At 37.0% G+C, this 13,693-nt stretch overlaps 1 protein-coding gene across 2 annotated transcripts in view; it reads right to left on the bottom strand.

The window, feature by feature from the left end:
- Window positions 1–13,693, bottom strand: part of LOC148945608 (core alpha-(1,3)-fucosyltransferase-like) — a 123,324-nt gene that overhangs the window by 60,475 nt on the left and 49,156 nt on the right. For both annotated transcript variants that reach the window (XM_089099374.1, XM_089099373.1), the window contains exon 2: window positions 12,847–12,977. In XM_089099374.1, the coding sequence (XP_088955500.1) occupies window positions 12,847–12,933 (87 nt within the window). In that variant the 5' untranslated portion in view covers window positions 12,934–12,977. The remainder of the gene's footprint in view (window positions 1–12,846; window positions 12,978–13,693) is intronic.

Consider the following 13,693-nt stretch of genomic DNA (forward strand, 5'->3'; position numbering starts at 1 on the left):
CATACGAATGGCTATGAAATCCTGCTCAGAAAAGTCAAAAAATATCAACCCACACATCCCCAAATCATAGGTTTCAGACATCACACACCTACGAAAGACTAAGAAATCCGGTTATGAAAAGTCAGAAATAGCCAACTACTCATCCCAAATCATATGTTTCAGACAACACTAACCTATGAACGGCTAAGAAACCTAGCTCAGAAAAGTCCAAAATAGCAAACTAGTCATCCCAAACTATATGTTTCAGACAACAAACACCTATGAAAGGCTAAGAAATCCAGCTCAGAAAAGTCAAAAGTAGCAATCCATCCACCCCAAATCATAGGTTTCAGACACTACACACCTATGAAAGACTAAGAAATCCAACTCAGAAAAGCCTGAAATAGCAACCCACACATCCCAAATCATAGGTTTCAGACACCACACACCTACGAAAGACTAAGAAATCCGGTTATGAAAAGTCGGAAATAGCAAATTACTCATCCCAAACTATTGGTTTCAGACAACATTCAGCTACGAAATACTAGAAAACTTTAGCTCAGAAAAGCCTGAAATAGCAAACTACACATCCCAAATCATAATGTTCTGACAACACATACCTATGAAAGGCTAAGAAACCTAGCTCAGAAAAGTCGAAAATAGGAACCTACACATCCCAAATCATAGGTTTCAGACACTACACACCTATGAAAGACTAAGAAATCCAACTCAGAAAAGCCCAAAATAGTAATTTACATATCCCAAATCATAAGTTTCAGACAGCATTCACCTACGTAATACTAAGAAACCTTAGCTCAGAAAGGTCTGCAATAGCCAACTACTCAGCCCAAACTCGAAGTTTCAGACAACAAACACATATGAGTGATTAAGAATCCTAGCTCTGAAAAGTCCAAAAAGCAAACTACACCTCCCAATTCATAATTTTCTGAAAGGACACACATATGATAGGCTAAGAAATCTAGCTCAGAAAAGTCGAAAATAGCAAATTAACCATCCCAAATCATAGGTTTCAGTCAACACACACCTACGAATGGCTAAGAAATTCAGCTCAGAAAAGTCAAAAAAATAGCAACCCACACACCCCAAATCATAGGTTTCAGACACCACATACCTACGAAAGACTAAGAAATCCGGTTATGAAAAGTCGGAAATAGCAAATTACATATCCCAAATCATAGGTTTCAGACAACACTCACCTATGAACGGCTAAGAAACCTAGCTCAGAAAAGTCAAAAATAGCAAACTAGTCATCCCAAACTATAGGTTTCAGACAACAAACATCTATGAAAGGCTAAGAAATCCAGCTCAGAAAAGTCAAAAGTAGCAATCCACCCACCCCAAATCATAGGTTTCATAGAACACACACCTATGAAAGACTAAGAAATCCAACTCAGAAAAGTCAAAAATACCAAACTACATATCCCAAATCATCTGTTTCAGTCAACACACACCAACTAAAGACTAATAAAACAATCTCATAACAGTCAAAAATAGCAAACTATTCATCCCAAACTATTTGTTTCAGACAACATTCAACTACGAAATAATATAAAACCTTAGCTCAGAAAAGACTGAAATAGCAAACTATACATCCCAAATCATAATTTTCTGACAACTCATACCTATGAAAGTCTAAGAAATCCAGCTCAGAAAAGTCGAAAATAGCAAACTACACATCCCAAATCATAGGTTTCAGACACCACTCACCTATGAAAGACTAAGAAATCCGACTCAGAAAAGTCAAAAATAACAAACTACATATCCCAAATCATAACTTTCACTCAACACACATCAACGAAAGGCTAAGAAACCTAGCTAATAAAAGACTTAAATAGCAAACTACTCATCCCAAACTATTTGTTTCAGACAACATTCACCTAGTAAATACTATGAAACCTTATCTCAGAACAGCCTGAAGTATCAAACTACACATCCAAAATCCTAGGTTTCAGACAACACACATCACCGAAAGACGGGTGCTCGGGGAGAGACTTTGTGGGTGTGTGGGTCCCTTGAGGGTCGGTGGTCCTTGGGGTGCTGGGGGGGACCTTGGGGGCCGGGGGGTGGGGCTTGGGGGTCCGGGATTGGCTTTGGGGGGTCGGGGGGGGCCTTGGGGGCGCCGGGTGGGCCTTTGGGTGCCTGGGGGACTTTTGGGGACCGGTGGAGGGCTTTTGGGTCCCCGTTGGTCCTTTGGGAGCTCGTTGTGCCTTTGGGGGGCCCGGGGATGGCATTTGGGGGTCTGGGTGGGCCTTTGAGGCGCCGGTGGCCCTTTGGGAGCTTGGGGGGCCTTTGAGTGTCCGGGGGGACAGTTGGGAGCCTGGGGGACATTTGGGGCCTGGGGATGGCCTTTGGGGGTCTGGGTGGGCCTTTGGGGGCCCGGTGGAGGGCCTTTGGGAGTTGGGAGGGCTTTGAGGACCGGGGGCTTCCTTCGGGGTTGGGGTAGGAGGATTGGAACCCTTTGGGGTTGGGTTAGAGGACCTCACAACACTGTTCAAATGAAACTTGTGTATTATAATGACCACACTCAAATTCTCTTCTAAAATCTCTTCAAAAATCTTCTTTTAAAATGTCTCTATCTGTTTCGCCGAAATAGTTCCATAACCTGTCTAAAACGGTTTCGCCCAAATAATCCCTAAACGTAAATTCTGCGTGTTCCTTTGTTATTGGCATCTCTGCGCTAACGCATTTCAAATTAATATGAAACCTTTTCGCGCGCTAAAACAATTCATCGCTAAGATGTTTCTTGCCTAATTGTTTTCATGGCCTTTGGTTATTAATATCTTTTGGAGTTCGACCAGTAGAACTGTTCCCGAGGCAAAGACATTAATGATTTGGATCTATTCCTGAAGAAATGTTTCTAGGCGAAAATTTTTAAAGTCTGACAGATGATGTCATTGATTGATTGATCTGTCAAGAAAAGGGAAATTAATTTGTTGTTTCTAAGGGGAATTATTGATTCACGATAGGTGAATTTAGGTCGACAGCACAGGTGTTCTGACTCGTGACTACACCACGTGGTTTATGGTTTTCTCAGTGAGAAAGTTCCTGTTTTTTCAAATTCTCACTGACAAAAACCATAAAAACATACAAAAATGTTAGAAAGTTCCTGTTTTTCAAATTCTCACTGACAAAAACCATAAAAACAGACATGAATGTGACAAAATTCCTGTTTTTTCAAATTCTCACTGACAAAAACCATAAATAATCCGTAAACATCAATGAAAACAACCATAAATTTTACAAAATTCCTGTTTTTTAATGTGAGAAAATTCCTGTTTTTTCATTCTCACTGAGAAAACCATAAACCACGTGGTGATCGTCGGGCTGGTACCCCCTCCTCTACTCTTATTTTTGGTTGGAAAAAAATTTTTTTTTATGCTTAGTTTCTGGTCCAGACCTAACCAAGGTATGATGTGAGCTACCGGCTTCATAAATCTTTGATTTTTGGGTGTTAAATTATATATATCAATAATAGTAAATTAATCGGTTGCGTGCCTCTTTTTTTGCTAAAGAATAAAAACACTGAATTTTAATTGAAATTTTTGCCGAAACTTAAATATTTGGACCAAATGTTCGATGAATTTTACTAAAGAATTTTGTGTGGACGGAAAGGGGTAATATTGTTCATCTGAATGAAATTCTATGTGACTCTTGATCCTTTACTTGATTGAAGCCCATGTCCACCTCTACTATAGGCTTTTCTGATGTTTAAATGCATTGTATACATATATTTGAATAAATTGAAGCATTGTATATAAATAGAAAAAGATAAATTTTATTATTTCAAATAATTGAAAACAAAACTACTGGTAGCCCTTGTCAATCCTCCTCCACAGGAAATTTTCTAGCAAAGCTTATGATGCCCAGCCTCGCCTTTTCCATCTCGGTGCCGATAAACATGTGAACGCAATATTTTTGCTAAAAAGAAAAAGATTGTCGCAATGAGATAACCCCCTCCCCCAGCATCAAAAATAAAAGTGTAGACCAAAAATATTCTCGGAACTCAAGCGCGATTAGACATCAATTTCTACCTCCCCTCCCTTTTCCCAAAAATTATTTTATATTTATTTAGTATATAATAATAGTTACGATAAAAAATCATTACCTCGTAGATTATACAAAATGTATCTATAAAACTTTCGCAAGTAAACTAATTCGTGGCATTTTCTAATATCTGTAGAATACTATGAAGTAGCGCTATATTGAAAACACAAAAACAAACCCTTAAAAATAGGATGTCCCCGTCGATATTTTTTTTTCAAGACCATACTGCTTTTCCTATGACAAAACAAATATTTGTTATTTTTTTCGTCACAGAAAAGACAGTGTGGTCTTGAAAAAAATACCAACTTCGTATAAATGGGGATGACAGACCAATTTTAGAATCAGCAACATTTCATTTGCTATTAGAAGAATAAGAAGATAAATTTAGCACCTATAAATTCAGCAACATTTCATTTCATGGCTGCTGAAATAAATTCAGCAGCATTAATTAGAAGAATATTCAACACAGTATTACAGAATTCAAGAACAGTAAGTGAACTTTTTGAGTCAATGCACCGGTAACTTGTTTTGACCTACAATCAAACAGTTCGTGGTAACGAACTGTAAGTAAGGAGCGACCCGGCTCAATGGTAACCGAAACTGTAGAAAACGGAATTTTGATACCAATAGATACATTAAAAGAATCAAATTTTAATACTGATTTCAAATATATATGTTTCATCAAGTTTAGTCATACCTATCAAAAGTTACGCGCCTGGGAAAATTTGGCTGATTTTCAAAAAAAGGGGGAAAGACCCCCTAAAATTTATAGAACCTTAATGAAAATCACACCATCATATTCAGCGTATCAGAGAACCCTACTGCGGAAGTTTCAAGCTCCTATCTACAAAAATGTGGAATTGTGCATTTTTTGCCAGAAGAAACATCACGGATGCATATTTATTTGTTTGTTTGTTTGTTTGTTTTTTTTTTGTTTTTTTCCCCAGGGGTGATCGTCCCAGTGGTCCTAAAATATCGTGGGAGGGCTCATTCGAACGGAAATTAATAGTTCTAGTGCCCTTTTTAAGTGAACAAAAAAATGGAGGGCAACTAGGCCCCCTCCCACGCTCATTTTTGCTCCAAAGTCACCCGATAAAGATTTTTAGATAATCATTCTGTTCAGCATGGTTGAAAATATGATAAATATGTCTTTTGGGATGACTTGATCTCCCGAAGTCTACCGGGGGAGAGCTGAAAGCTTTTAAATTTACCCAATGTTAACATATAGTATTGGCTATTGGGAAGTATAAATACGTTTTCAGAGGGGATTTTTTCTGGTCGTAGGGGGGGGGACTGGATCGGGGGGTATGTGGGAGGATCTGACCATGAAGGAAGTTTTCATGGGAGACGAGACATTGCTATGAAGGGGGCGCCGGATTTCCCAGCATTTTTTAAAGATCAGAAATTATATATAAAAAAAACTAGTTTTTTAACTGAAAGTAAGGAGCAACATCAAAACTTAAAACGACAGAAAACATTACGTATATGATTGGGTTCATCCCCTAGTTAATACCTCGCTCTTTAAGCCAAAGATTATTTAGTACTTTCATAAGAGCTATTTATTCTAACTAACGGCATTTGTGATTAAGGGGTTTTTAAAGAATTGGAACAAAATTCGAACTTTAGCTTAAAGAGCAAGGTATTGACTAGGGGGCGAATCCTCTAATATACGTATTAAAAATATAAGAATATAGAGGTTCGTTACGTAAGTTAATTCGTAAGTTACGTATATTTATTACTAATAAAAAGGTTCGTAAATAAAATTAAACAGGTTTCGAGAAACCCTTTTAACCAAATAAAAGTAAAATTAATATTCAAATTTTTTTTTTATTATTTATGTACGGTGAGCCAAAATCAAAACCTGCATTAATTCAAAAACGTTCAAAAATTAAACACAAAACACAAGTTATTTTAATTGAACGTTAGCAATAACGTTAAAACTTATAACGAGCAGAAATTATTCCATATATGAGAGGAGCTGTCCCCTCCTCAGCACCTCACTCTTTACGCTAAATTTTGACTTTCTCACAACTCTATTTTTTTTTAAAAAATGAAAAACTTTAGTGTAAAGAGCGAGGCGTTGAGGAGGGGACAGCCCCTTTCATATACGGAATAATTTCTTTTCGTTTTAAGTTTTAACGTCGTTCCTTACTTTCAGTTAAAAAAAACTTGTTTTTTTATATTTAATTTTGTACAAAATTGTACCACCTTCATTCAACGCAGTATTACAAAATTCAAGAACAGTTAGTGAAGTTTTAAAGTCAATGGACCAGTAACTTGCTTTGACCCTGATGTGATTATTTTGTTTAGTATAACCATAGTTTGTTTTATTTTGATACGTTAGTAACTCTACTGATGATGATGACCGACTGTGTCATCGAAATATCTAGAGCCTGGGTATATATATTCGTTTCACTGTCTAATAAAAGGATCTATTCCTATTTGGAACTCTTATTTGTTTCGTTATGTTCCCGTTGGAGCAGAAAATTTTATGAGTAAGCTGCAGAAAATAAAAGGCTATTTTAAAAGTATCTCCATAGTCTTTCACTCAAATTGAATCGATAAGTTTTAGTATATAATAAAAATTCTATCAAATATTCCGGAAAGCTTAGTTTTCAGTAAAGCACTAGTTTTAGCGTTCTACAGAAATTGGAAAACGTCATGAGTCAGTTTGCTTAGTTAGCTTTGCATAAATATCTTGAGTAATCTGCGAAGCAACAGTCTTTTTTTTAAGTTTTAACTTTACTCTTTAGTTCCATAAGAAATTTTTTAAAATTAATTATAAGCAAGGGTTTCGAAAATGATCCCCATACACGTTTTCATCAAATTCAGTATCATTCGTGTGTTAAACTTTGTAGTTAATTTTCTGTTCACTAATTAACCAATGAATTAAAAGAAAAGTTTTGAACCTTAAAAAGGAGGGGGGAAGCAATAACGCGTATGGTGAGGATGTTGATTGTGAGCAAGCTGGCGAAAAGCAAATGAAAAGCGAAGCTGACTTATACTACCGTTTACAGTAAACCTACGGAGGAACTAAATGATAACTGAGATTATTTTGCTTAACCTCGTATTTATTAAGATAAGATAAGATAAGATAAGTTTTATTCTTCATTAAATACGCATATAATATTACATGTTATTAATCCCTCAAAGGCTCATTGGCCTGTACAAAGAGGGACGACATATGAATTACATACTCAGATATAAAAAACAAAAGAAAATTTAAAATGATCACTTACTCACATATGAAGGAGAAGAAAAGAAAATATAGATAAACTGGAAACTATAAAAAAAATTAGAATAAATAAACTAAATTTATTAATTATATTAAATAGACTCACAAAAAAAAAAAAAAAAAAAAAAAAAAAAAAAAAAAAATATTATTATTACTATAAGCGAATCCCTATCGTCGAAACAGAAGTATGTGTATTGTCAGGTAAAACCAACATCATAATAGCTGTTACGATATTATTCATAACTCTTAGCCAAAATATTAAAAAATCAAAACTTAAGCCATGTACAGCCCTTTTAGCTTGTATTTAAAACTATATAAATTCCAATTCAATCAGCTCTGCTTATTTCTGAGGCTAGGTAGCAAAATTGAGGTTTATGGGTTAATTCAGTCATAAGGCTTATAATTATTGGACTGTAATAAAATGGTGCGAAAGCAATAAAATTTAACCCGTCTTCATGAATGCTACTCCTTAGTGAACTATACAAGTTTCAGCAATAAATATTGATAGTCATACCTGAGGTCTGGGAGTCATAGCGCAGAGAAGACCACCATAAAACAAAACTAAACATTCAGTGGACATCAACTCCACAAAAAAAAAAAATAAATAAAAAAAAAAAAAAAAAAATTATTCAGTTTGATTCTTAACTAAATGGTCCTTAAGAATCCTCTTGAAAGTGCCAAACGAGTGGCATTTCTGTACTGAAGAAGGCAGGGAGTTCCAAACTTGATGACAAGCGATGAGGGGATTGAAATCTGACCGCACAGAGGGAGTAGAAGGAATGCAGATATTATGTGACGAACGAAGGTTATATGGAGCTGAATCAGAAATAAACTGAGGAGTTTTTTGAAGATATTTTGGAAGATTGCCATGAAGCTGATGAAAAACAAAAGAAGCACAAGAAAGAATGTAGATAGACTGTAGATTTAGAAGCGGTCTTGGTGAATAACAGTTGGTGTCAATAACCAGACGCGGATTTTTATAATACATGACATAAAGCGACCGCAGTGTAGAAGGAAAAGTAGACATCCATACTATGGGGCAATAAGAGACATATGACTGGACAAGGCAGAAAAAAAGAAGCTTCAGAATAGATCCAGGAAAGGTGTGTTTGAGTTTTCGAATGACACCCAAACTCCGTGAGACCTTAGCCCTAATCATGGCTATATGGTGTCTAAACGAAAGGTTCTCATCAAGCAGGATACCAAGAAACCGGACCAACCGATTCTTTGGTCTACACAAGGAGCCTTGTGACACCTGAAGCTGTGTCAGTTGAGGGAAAGCTACACCAATTCGAGAAAAAATAAGAAAATGTGACTTGGTAACATTCAAGGCCAAGCAATTCGCCTCAAACCATGAAACTACTCTCTCGAATATTGCCACCAGATTAGATCTGACATCACAGTCCGTCCTCCCTAAAGTCCCAAAAGTGCTTTCGTCAGCAAAAGCAACGAGGCAATCTTCATTAGAAGTAGCATTGGGACACAAAGGAACATCCGGATGACAAAGATTGCAGCATACTAGAGGACTGGTGTTCTTGACTGCTGAAATAAGATCATTGACATAAATCAGAAATAAAACGGGGCCAAGAACAGATCCCTGGGGGACGCCATATTCTACTTCAGAAGGGCTCTGGAAAAGCGGATCAATTGAAATAAGTCTACCAGAAAGATATGATTCAAACCAAGAGAAAACATTTGATCTTATACCAATATGAAATAATTTCCAAAGAAGAATCTGATGAGTCAAAGAATCAAAAGCTTTACGAACATCCAAAAATAAAGCTGCTGGGATAAGACCAAAATCTATTGCCAAATGAATGAAATTCAAGAGAGATGCACAAGCATGCTCTGTAGAGTGATTCGTTCGGAATCCAAACTGGAAATCATGGAAAAAATTTTTGACATCCAGAAAGCTAAGAAGCCTGGATAGCATAGCCTTCTCAAAAATTTTGCTGAAAACAGATAGAAGAGAAATTGGCCTGTAATTAGCAGGATCACTCTGGGACCCACCTTTATACAGCACTATAAGATTAGCTCGTTTGAGTGATTCAGGGAAAATTCCATTCACGAAAGACAGATTGACAAGCTTAGTCAAAGGTGACAGAATAGCAGGAAGAACAGCACGGATAACCCTTGTAGGAATTCTGTTTGGCCCTGAAGACGATGAACCTTTAAGTGCATTTACGATCCGAGCTACCTCGAACTCAGAAACAGGGTTCAAGACCATTGACTTTAAACATGGGGGTCCAAGATAGGCTCTGAAATCGCAACGAGGAGTTCTATAGCTCACAGAAGAAGCAGTCGTTTTTCCGAAATTATCAAAATAAGAAGTAAGCTCTAGCTGAACATTTTCTTCTCCTTGGTCCATTTTAACCTCAACTATCAGCGTTGTTGGAACTGAAGGCGGTGGGGGAGTAGTTGATCATTACTATGATCAACGCTGATCATGATCAGCGCTGATGATCTGATCTGATGAACTGATGATCAACGCTACTCACCTAGTTTTTTCTATTGATAAATAAGTCAATAAAGCGAATAAATTATAAAAACACAGGTTGCTTTTAACGATAAATAAATAGAAAGAAACATCCAGAACACTATGCCAAACATTTCAAAGGCATAACTGCCCTCTCAGTGTGTAATTAAATAAAACAACAAGTTTTTTAACTGAAAGTAAGGAGCGACATTAAAACTTAAAACGAACAGAAATTATTCCATATATGAAAGGAGCTGTCCCCTCCTCAACGCCTCGCTCTTTAAGCTAAAGTTAGGCTCTTTCTCACAACTCTATTTTTTAAAAAAATAAAAACTTTAGCGTAAAGAGCGGGGCGTTGAAGAGGGGAGAGCTCCTTTGATATACAGAATAATTTCTGTTCGTTTTAAGTTTTAATGTCGCTCCTTACTTTCAGTTAAAAAAAACTTGTTTTTTTATTTAGTTTCTGAACGTTTTTGAGTTGCTTCGATTTTGGCTCAACGTACATGAATAATTAGAATGAAATTTGCATATTAATTTTATGTCTTTCCCGAAATTTTGTTCTGACGTAACTTACTAATTAACTTACGTAACATTACGTAACATTACGTAATATTTGTATGTTTTCATTACGTATATTAGGGAGTTTACCCCTTGTCAATACCTCGCTCTTTACGCTAAAGTTTTCATTTTGTTCGAATCACAAACCCCTGAATCACAAAGGCCGGTTAATTAGAATAGATAGCTCTTTTGAAAGTACTAAAAAAAAACTTTAGCGTGAAGGACGAGGTGTTGAATAGGGGGCGAACCCACTCATATACGTAATAATTTCTGTTCGTTTTAAGTTTTAATGTTGCTCCTTACTTTCAGTTGAAAAAAACTTTTTTATATTTAATTTCTGATCATCTTTTAAATAACGCTGGCATATCCGGTGCCCCCTTCATGGAGAAATCTCCCTCCCCCCAAGGAAACATCCTCCTTGGAAAGATCCTCCCCCGTAACCCCCTCATCCAACCCCCCCCCCCCCAACCAGAAAGAAATCCCTCCTGAAACGTCTGTATACTTCCCATTAACTAATACTATGTGTAAACAATGGGCAAAGTTCATAACTTGCAGCCCTTCCCCCGAGAACTATGGGGGATTAAGTCATCCACAAAGACATATTTATTAGATTTTCGACTATGCTAAACAAAATGGCTATCTCAAAATTTTGATTGGGTGACTTCCGGAAAAAATGAGCGTGGGAGGGGGCCAAGTTGCCCTCCAATTTTTTTGGTCACTTAAAAAGGGCACTTGAACTTTTAATTTTCGTTCAGATGAGCCCCCTAACGATATTCTAGGGCTACTGAATCGATACGATTACCCCCGGGGAAATAAAACAAAAAACAAAAACAAACAAACAAATAAACACGCATCCGTGATCTTTCTTCTGGCAAAAAATACAAAACTCCACATTTTTGTAGATAGGAGCTTGAAACCTCTCTGGTAAGGTTATCCGATACGCTGAATCTGATGGTGTTATTTTCATTAAAGTTTTATGACTTTTAGGGGTTGTTTCCCCCTTTTTTCAAAAATAAGGCAAATTTTCTCAGGCGCGTAACTTTTGATGGGTAAGACTGAACTTATAAAACTTATATATTAGAAATCAGCATAAAAGCCTGATTCTATTTGTGTACCTATTAGCATCAAAATTCCAGTTTTTAGAGTTTGGTCACTATTGAGCCGGGTCGTTCCTTACTTAGAGTTCGTTACCACGAACTGTTTGAAAACTGCAAGCAGTCCTTGTAACCAATACTACAAGCAACAGAAAAATCACTGAATTATTGTTGTCGATGCTGCGATACGCCATGGCAGAGTTCTTGGGTTCGATTCCCACCAACACCGATTTTTGTCATTTTCCTTAACCTTTACTATTGATTTTATTTAGGTTATGGTTATGCTACTTCTCAAAGATATATTTACTTCATATTGAATTTACTTGAAAAGGAATAAGAAAGGCTGTCAGATTCACAGCTTTTCTAAAAGCCATGAAGCTAAGGGTCTGATTTTCACACTAAAATCCACTGGCTAAGAGCACTCTACTAGTAAATCGGATTTGTTAATCAGATTTAGCTATTTTTGGCCCAAGCGTACAAATTAGTGTTATAGATTTCCACAAAACACGAACATCCACCTTAGCCGTTTCATTTAGGGGCTTCTCACTTTCAAAGATTGCGTTCACCAAATGGTTTTGTTGTTGTTTGTTTAATGCACTCCTGGGCAGGCTGCCCACTCTGCAAGTCTCCTCAATTTTAGCAGAGCCTTGCAGGAAAAAAAATGTCTTTGGAATGCTTGGCGGAAGTTCGTCACACGGGTAACAAGGAGAGATGACGTGGCAGAAGCGTTGCAAGCGTTGTTGGCAATTGTATGGCTGAACAGATGGCTTTCTGAGATATACACCGAGTGGTGGAGAGTGGATAACCCCTCGGTTTCTCTATCTTGTGAAAAAAAACACAACAAAATAGCGTGAAAACCACCTTTTAACATAAATACTTCCTATAAATTCAAATTAGCATTGATGAATTAGAAGAAAAAATTAATTATCAGCCGTGGCATTCGTATATATTAACATAGGAACACTTCTATGCAGTGTTTAATAGTCCTAAAAGGCATTACAAAATACACTTTTTGGGGACATCAACACTCAACCACAAAATCTGGAGCTGTACCTAAATTTGCTGGGACATAAGGTAATCATATATAATGGCATATATAAATGGCCCTCTCCCCAGTTTGGCCCTCCTTCTGAAATGAAATCCGTGTATGCGGCTGGAGGTGTGCCTAGCTTAAAACTATGAAAGCATTAAGGGGTTCACCCTTTCAAAAATCATTTACACCAGATAGTATGTGCCAGGCGTAGGTGAAGTAAGCCACTCTCGGGTGGATCAAGGGGCCTACGAGATGTGCACCTAGTAGCAGAGAGTGTGCAACGCCTTGACAAAACGTTTTTGAATTTAGACGGCCGCGTCTGTATATTCTTATAAACCTGTTATTCCCCCTCGCTGTTCAACATTTACATGTGTAAGCTCCACTCCCCATCTACAAATAGTCTTACCTGCGTGACAAGAGTAAGGAGAAAGAAAGAAACAATCGCCGAATAGATAATAAACACGAAAGATGACCTTAAACGTAATCGTCTCATGTTTTTCTTTCATTTTCTCACTTTTTTCATCCCAATGTTTTCACCTGAAAAAGAAAACTAAATGAATGACATAGCGGTTGCGTTTTGTGAAAAAAATATACAGTTAAGTCTCATTTTATTACGTCCGTCACAGCCACACAATACTAATTAGTTTTGCTCTATGAAGTGTATCTACAAAATGGATAGCAGATTCGTGCCTGTAATTACGATAAAGATGTTTACAGTCAGGCAAGGCGTTTGATACTCCCCAAACGGTGTACACACTTCAAGTGTTTTTGACATTTGTAGCCTGTATATCTTACCGTGAATGCCCGAAATTGATGAATGTCCAAAATACCTTTTTTTCATCCTTTGATTTAATCAGCGTTGTCAGTTAACTTTTTGAGTTTTGAGTTTGCATGGTTTGATGGTGACAGGTTAGGATAGGCTTTTAACCCATTTCTGAGATTTATAACTTAATTTAACCTAATCTAATCCAAATTTGACTTTTACCAATCAAGCTTGCATAAGAGTGAAGAATTCGCAAAGCTAATTGAATCCATGCAGAGAAAAAGGAATTTCGGACATTCACCGGTGAATGTCGACATTAACCAGATTTCGGACATTCACGGTAACATATGCATGGACCGTTTAAGGTTAAAACTCCCCAAGAAACATGTACACGAGTACAGCTACAATCTCCAACGAAAGGACAGGGTGCTTTCATTAGGGAGGTTTCCGAAATACCGTTATACACTATAGCGCTCACCTTATTCATTTA

Source organism: Artemia sp. Qi Xiang Cuo, chromosome 13, assembly GCF_049724085.1.
Source record: "Artemia sp. Qi Xiang Cuo chromosome 13, ASM4972408v1, whole genome shotgun sequence".
Lineage (NCBI taxonomy): Eukaryota > Metazoa > Arthropoda > Branchiopoda > Anostraca > Artemiidae > Artemia > Artemia sp. Qi Xiang Cuo.